Source organism: Sardina pilchardus, chromosome 7, assembly GCF_963854185.1.
Source record: "Sardina pilchardus chromosome 7, fSarPil1.1, whole genome shotgun sequence".
Taxonomy (NCBI): Eukaryota; Metazoa; Chordata; class Actinopteri; order Clupeiformes; family Clupeidae; genus Sardina; species Sardina pilchardus.
In genome coordinates, this window is record NC_085000.1 from 25,361,916 (window position 1) to 25,369,523 (window position 7,608).

Sequence of the window (7,608 nt, forward strand, 5' to 3'; positions counted from 1 at the left end):
TTAATAATACCAAATACAATCATTCCAATAATGCAAAGGCACATATCTGTTTATTTACTAACAAAGCATATAAATTATGCACCCTGCTTATGTCCGAGTGTGTTCACACAATGAAATATTTTTAAACACTGTACACATCTTATGTGAGTGTCAATAGTAAACAGATGACAGAGACACTACTGGAGTGTTCAGTTTTTCTGTGAGCACTCTAGCTGATTGCACTTAGTGAAAAAGGCCAGTGATCCCCATTATATTCACACACAATGGCAAACACATATAAATAATACAAACTCTGTCAGTCTAACAACAATGTTGATATGTAACTACTGCACATGACTGTATACGTGTTCTGAATACATTTCTAAAATATAATAATGACTATTATTATAGATTGTATTCATAATTGCGCATGTCTTGTGCATCTCCCAATAACAAAGTCCACACCCTCATACAATCCAACAAAATGAAGACTAAACTGCAGGCTTGGGGGCAACACTAATGCTTTACCAGAAACTAAACAATCAATAATCAAAGTCCCATATTCTTCTTCTCCTCCTTGTCATCGTCAGCTGTAGAGTCTGTGGGCTCTTTGTCAAATAGGCCTGAAGCAGGCCGAGTTCTGTGGAGAGGCCAGAGTCAACAGATAGTCCTCTACATGTTGCTCAAGACACGAGTAGATGTCCTGGAGGTAGTCAGCGAAGAGGGGGTGGCCCATACACAGGCCCACTAGCAGGGCTACTCCTAACACAAGCAGGACCAGGAGGAGAACCAGCCAGGATCCACAGGCACTCTGAGAGGAGAGGTACAAAACACACAAAGTCAACACAGGAATAATAACAGTGTAGTCACACTTAATTTGGATGGTTTCCCATAGACTAGATTCAGTAAACAAACGTTTTGTTTCAAATCTGCTAATTTATGCATTATACATGCATTTATGAATAGGTTCAGGTATTGTGTTGTGTTGTGGTGAAAGAGATTAAAGTTTAGTAAACTTGAATTTCAAGACTATCTGTAATATCTCTGTTGGCGGACTACTCAAATGAAGTGTTTACACAGCCTAAATATGAGAGGAGGATATACTGTGCACACGATTCCCAAATAGATTATTTCCTGATTGGTGTCACATGACATGAGCAAGTGAGTCACTGTGAGCACCTTCAGCAGGTGGGCGCAGCGTGTGGACTGGGCTGCTGGCTCTTTGCTCACCTTGCTGTTGCGTTGGTTCCTCAGCTGCCTGAGCTCCTCTCGGCACTGCGTCACACTGGACTGATAGGTCCGACACTCCAGCTCAAGAGCCTCCAGCTGGGCTTGGAGCTCCATGCACTACACACACACACACACACACACACACACAGTGTGTTGTTGTCATCATCATCATCATCATCATCATCATCATCATCATCTGTTGCATAACCTATTAGCTCTCTAGGCACTGAATACTGTAAAAATGTCATTATGATAAGATATCCTTCATATGCATGAAGTTTGGTCAAATCGCTCACCTCTCTCTCCTTCATCTTGAGCTTCTCCTCTGTCACCCGTAACTGGCCAGCGATGTGGTCACCGTCCCTGGAAATCTGTGCAGCTGGCTCGCCTTCGGACGCGAGGAAGGCCCTGGTGGTCTTGAATACCTCAGGGCCTCTTCTAGAGAGCATATCTGTGTGCCGTTGGTGCAGGGTGCCATGCAGGAGGAAGCACAGCAAAGTCAGTTCCCCTTTTTTCTCTTCAAGTGTCAAATTTCATACTTAATGACGAAAACAATTTAGTATTGATGAGTACAATTTAGTTACAGTAACTGTGACGAAAAGGATACTATTAACATAATCTGATGAATCAAATGTGAATCTACATGTGTACATATCCGGATGTCAAAACACTGCTGTTGCGTGTAAACAAAGAACCCGCCATTTTCTCTGCTGTTACACTTGTGGCAGTGCTGTGTGCGCTGACGTCTGCAGCGTTGACCGCAGGGCAGGAAGTGAGACTACCTTTGGCTTCCTGTAGCTGCGCGCTCACGGCTCGCTTGTCCTCCTCGAGCTGAGCGAGGCGGGAGCGCAGCTCCTCGTCCACCTGCTGCACGCTCTCCAGCTGCTGGCCCAACTCGCTCTCTCGACCCTGGGAGATCTGAGGAGCACGCCAGTCACACATGTCAGCGCACATACACGAGAGTGCAAACACGTAGACAAGAAGACATGTACATGCAAAAATATGCAGTTTTGCAAAGAGGTGAACATGCATCACATGCAGTGCATAAACACTGATAAAGTAGAAGTATGCATATGTACTTGCATATGTACTTCTACTGAAACTGTTATATAAAAAAAACAATTACATTTCCACAAACAGTTATGCATGTGAGTTGCAGTATATTTAAGTCAGCTATACACAGACACACACACACACACACACACACACACACACACACACACACACATACATACACAAACACACACGGAAGTTGGTCCTGTGACCTTTGTTTATCATCACTTGGGTAGACTATCTCTGAGGGTAGACTAAAGTACACACACACTCAGACACACACACACACACACACACACACACACACACACACTCACACACTCGTTCACCGTCACCGTTGGTCCCGCTCAGCAGCAGCGGCCTGTCCTCTCACCTCCAGCTGAGTGTGCAGCTGCTGCAGCTGCTCGGTGCAGACATCCAGGCCTTTCATCAGCTGTGTGGAGCTCCCGCGCAGCTCCTCGCACAGGCTCTTCCACTGGCTCGACTCAGCCCTGGCTGCCTGCAGCGACTCCTGGTGGACAATATGGGAATAGGTGACAAGGTGGACAAGTTGGATAGGCACGTTCAGGCAGTAGAGTGGGAGTCATGAGTAGAACTTAGCAATCTACATTATAAGTTGAACACTTACATTACACACGTAACATGATCACCTGTTCTACATTCTCAATACATTCTCAAAATGCCATGTAAATGTATTTTGTCAATAGCAAAACACAACACATTATGTTCCAAATATTATCTTTGTGGGCCAAAATCCTGGTGCCTTGGTGTAACTAGCCCTATAATCTACAGACACTCCATGCTTTGTATTAATAATTTCATGTAGGTGTGATACTGTAGCTTCAAATGCTTGCCAAACAGTTTGGACAGTAGCCAATGCAATGAGCGAGTCCAGCGAGTGTGTACCTTGAGGTTCTGTATCTTGGCCTCGGCCTCGGACATGTCCTCTGTGCTCTTCTGGAGGGCCTGCAAGGCCTTCTCCTCCTGCACCCCCTTCTCCTTCTCCATGTCCACCAGCAGCCTCTTCACTCCATCCTGCGGAAGCCCCTGAGACACACCCCACACACACACAACATCAACCATGCCATTCAAAAATAGGGCTAATGTTGAATGTAAATACAGCTATCTCATCAAAATAGCTTAATTATATTTAACTCATTTAATCTTATTACCAGTGCTCCTTTATACATTTCTATACCAATAGGCTATGCCATTGTGCAAACATTAGGGTTAAGAACAATCAACGCTGTTATTAGTAGTCTCTGGACAACAACGCTAAATTTAGGTAATATTTACAGACTTTAAGCAGGTTGATTTAGTCATACATGATAGACATCAATACACATTTCCTGACATTTCCTGTTACTTTGGAACTAGTTCTGAAGATCAGCATCTATCATCACTACCTGGTGCCCTGACAAACATGTTTTCTCAAATCCATCATACCTAGCTATTGCTGTCACTATCAGACTGCATCAATGTGTAACAGATGTGCTATTTTAAAAGTTGTTCTATACATGTCTTACCTTCATGCAGACCTGCAGTTGTGACTCCAGGGCTTTGATCTGGCTCTTGAGCAGATCCTCACCACAGCGAGTCTGAGAGAGGGAGAGAGTAAATAGACCAGCGAGAGATCAAAAAGGGTCACGGTAAAGCAAGCCGCAACAACCAACGATAGTCTATAGCCATAATTCTTCTCTATACTTAACTCATAGAGAAAAGTCAAGCATACACTTGCAAAACGTGTCACACTTAAAATTCAACGATGTTGAAAAGAAGGGACATAGGCTACTCTACTGTATGTACACCATGTCTACACATTATCAAAACTTCATTTGAACTTTGAATGAAAATGAGACACATGCACAAGTGTTCCACAGCGCTTTATAAAAGTATATCCTATATGAACGTAAAAACTCTACAAGATTAAAAAAAACCCTACCTAAAAACCCTGACGGAAAACAGACAGATGTGGTAGTAGCACTCGTGTAATGAAGAAAAAACGTTTGGGGTGTTTGCTCCACCTCTCCTTCCTGTGTGAAAGTGTGTGTTTGGCAAAAGGGAGATGCTACGGATACCAGTGTATTTTCTAAAAAAAAAAAAAAATTTGAATATCTCTTGTGGTTAGAGAAAGACATAGGCCTAAAATAATTCCTATATAATATAATTAATTCTCAATAATGAAATAAAAATCTGCTTTTAACTTTTTAATCACAAAACGTAGCCTACTAAAACCTGATAATGTAACAATTTTGTATTACTATTTTGTAATAACTTGGCCAATGTCTTGGTAGTACTGTATGCCATCAATACTTGGGGCCCAGCAGTTAGCCACATAGACACATTGACGAACCACTGAAATGATTTTGGAAACATTATGTTAAGGTACAAAAAAATTGTGTAAAAAAAATGTGTAAAAAGATGTGATGCTTTAACTTGCATAAAAAAACTGTCCTGTGGCTTATACACAATGCGGTTAATACACAGGAAATTACTACATACAGCATCAGTGCTTGTCCCCTGATGAGAAGAGGTAGAAACACAACTGGTTTCCTATGCAGTAGCACTGCTTGGCTGCCAATAATGAATATCGAGACACAATGTCCCAGCTTTTCGGCTTGGTCGGTCATCAATTACAATGCCCAAGTTAAGTGTCGATCTAGGTGGGGTCAGTGAAGATAAGTCAAGCTGGATGTTAATCTGTTAGCTGGAAACACATTCTACTTACCTTTCTGACCGAGACAAGCACACAATGGGACATAGCAGTTTCCAGGATATGTGACCCCACAGTGTATAAAAAACAGTGGCTACATGCCACTCCAAAACAGAGGACTTGACATGACAATATTCTGCAATATTCAGTCACTCTTTACTTGAAGGCGTCTACATAAGAGTGACATCATGTCATGAATGTGTCATAAACATTATAAACAAGTCATAAACATGTATGACATAGCGCCTCTGTTACGTAGATAAGTAAAGTGTTACCCAATAGTCTTTCATTCATTAAAACACCTGTCTGAATATGTGGAAAGTGAAATCAGATTACAGAATGGAACAGGTTTAATAAAGTATGAATTCTAGAACTGGCCATCATAATGGAGGTCAGGCACAACATCATCATGGAATATGGTTGTCCATTGTAGTATTTGAGGCCTAAGGTCTGTGGCCTATGACAAAAGCCCCCCCTATCCTTAAGTGACTGACCTTCCACAGGTACTCTGTGGAGCGGAGCAGGGTTCCTGTGCTGCGCTGGAGGGTGGTCAGCTTCATCCTCAATGCCTCCTCTCTCTGCAAAGCCTCCTGCAAGATTCACAGACACTTGTGCTCCATAAATAGTATACACTTCATTTTGTACACATAGTATTTTGTACACATATAGTGTATGCTTCATTTTCTCACTACATAATCTACCTGTAAGTAGTCAGTCAGTAGGAGGACGTCCTGTAGTTGCCCAGAAGACATGAATTGAAAAGAACATTGTCATTGATAGCTCTTTCCACAGATTTTGAATGCTGTCACTTGCTGTAAAACTATCCCGTTACAATATCCAAACAGAACAATACTTACATCTTCTTTCACTGTAACCAAGCCAGGCCTAACAGAGTCAGACAGTGGGCATATGGAAGAGAGACAGTGAGTGAGTATACACTTGTCCTACCACATTGGCCTTTGAATGTTTGAATGTCAGAGTATACAAAGTTGTGTACTTACTCTGTTCGTATGCCAGCTGATTGCTGTGTCTTCTGATTGTCTATGCCTACAAGAATATTGAAAGAGGTTGTAACAATATGGTCTAGTTATAACAGATATAGTATTTACAACTAGATCTACTAGTTACAACATGGCACAATCTCCCACCTCTCTCCTTTTTCATTGAGATGGTTCTCTTTTTGTGGACTTGCATCCTCATTGTAGAGATGATGTTCAGGTGAGCTTGCTTTGACACAGCAAACTCTCTCCCCTTTACAGTTGAAGTCACCTGGCCATTACAGGTGGTCTACAGTGGATATGAAAACAAAATGACTTGCCTTCACATATAGGCCTAATACAAATGTAGTTATTTTTTCACAAAAATAGTTTTGGTGTATTCATATTTTAACTGATGATGTGCTCTGCCTGATGAAGGTCTAACGACCAAAAGCTTGCACTCAGTAAAGTTTCAAAACATTTTTGCACAAAGACTTGAAGTGTGCGGATTCTTCTTTAAAATTACTGCTGATGAGCTGCAAGACTTAACATTGATCAGACACAGAATGCTCAGCAGACCTGTAAAGTGGACTTGACGTCATCTTTAGGGATGCCCATGCTGCCCCTTGTTATCAGCGGACGTCGCGTTGACGTCAGCGCCTCCCGTGCCAGCGGTCCTAATCTCGTGCCAGTGGGCCTTCTCACCGTGACCACCTTAAACCTCGTCACGTCCACGCCCGTGTCGGGCCTCCGCTTGGCGAACTCCAGCTGTCGCTTGTGCCGCTGCTCCTGCTTGAACCACAGCACGTCGGCCTCCCTGGAGGGGCTTCGGCAGGACGTGCGGTTGTGCTGGTCCCTGAGGTGCTCGTTCCTCACGGCGCGCTGTTCCACCTTGATGTCATACTCTCGCTCCAGGAGCCACATGCTTCAGCTCTGCTCCAGGCTCACCATGCTGGTGGCTGGAGATGGGGAAGTCTTCAGCAGGTGGAAAAGTAGACTGTAACACTGAGCAGGGGAAGTCTTCAGCAGGTGGAAAAGTAGACTGCACAGTGCCAAGGGCTGCTGTAAAACACCAGTTCATCCAGTTTAAAACAAAAGGCCTGTCAGTTAATGGCAAATGTTCTGTGGAGAGCTTCTGGTGCCTGTTTGACTTGCTGTTATTTAACTTCAAGGGGAAAAAATGCACTCAAATAAAGTATTGTCTTCTCTATTAATTATTTCATAAACATGTACAAAAAGAGAAGAGAGCACCAGCGACACACATCATGAGAAACATTCAACTAGACAGCCACTGAAAACAAAACAAAAAACAAAAACAAGAGAAAAAAAAAATGCAAAAGGCAATACAAGAAGCAAACAGAAAGCTTGACTTAACAACAGAATTGAGGACATACCTCCACATACCCACTTGCTCTCACACTGGTCATCCTGTGGTGAGTCCTCTTCACAGGTTGGTTTAGCTGCTGGGAACTTCACCAGCCCCGACGTGCTTTCACCAAAGCCTCTCCGAACCTCTCAGTCAGCTCTGCAGACTCGCACAGTGAGCAATCACACTCTTTTGGGGGCAAGCAACCTAAACAGGAAGTTGCGAGGGCCACGCCATCTCAGAGTTCCTCTATCTCTGCAGACACTCGTGTCAGGACTAGTGCCACACAT

The 7,608-nt window shown here is 43.2% G+C and overlaps 1 protein-coding gene across 4 annotated transcripts; it reads right to left on the reverse strand.

Moving 5' to 3' along the window:
- Positions 1-22: 22 nt before the first annotated feature.
- LOC134087776 (TRAF3-interacting JNK-activating modulator) lies at positions 23-7,485 on the reverse strand. Of its 4 annotated transcripts, none has more exons than XM_062541503.1 (14): positions 7,361-7,485; positions 6,532-7,014; positions 6,124-6,262; positions 5,977-6,022; positions 5,833-5,860; positions 5,677-5,706; positions 5,470-5,565; positions 3,789-3,860; positions 3,169-3,309; positions 2,636-2,773; positions 1,992-2,127; positions 1,506-1,660; positions 1,210-1,326; positions 23-790 (listed from the first exon to the last, which is right to left on the reverse strand). In XM_062541503.1, the coding sequence occupies exons 2-14, from the start codon at positions 6,874-6,876 to the stop codon at positions 593-595; spliced, it is 1,641 nt and encodes a 546-aa protein (XP_062397487.1). In that variant the 5' UTR covers positions 6,877-7,014; positions 7,361-7,485; the 3' UTR covers positions 23-592. The 4 variants fall into 4 exon arrangements, with proteins under 4 accessions (XP_062397487.1, XP_062397488.1, XP_062397486.1 ...); XM_062541504.1 differs by having other exon boundaries at positions 6,532-7,011; positions 7,357-7,485; XM_062541502.1 differs by having other exon boundaries at positions 7,357-7,485.
- Between the last annotated feature and the right edge of the window lie 123 nt (positions 7,486-7,608).

Coding starts and splice junctions, on each gene's coding strand:
- LOC134087776 (XM_062541503.1), bottom strand. CDS start 6,876: ATGTGGCTCCTGGAGCGAGAGTATGACATCAAGGTGGAACAGCGCGCC. Junction 6,263..6,531: donor ACGTCAAGTCCACTTTACAG/GTCTGCTGAGCA, acceptor TATCCACTGTAG/ACCACCTGTAATGGCCAGGT. Junction 791..1,209: donor GGAACCAACGCAACAGCAAG/GTGAGCAAAGAG, acceptor CTCTCCTCTCAG/AGTGCCTGTGGATCCTGGCT.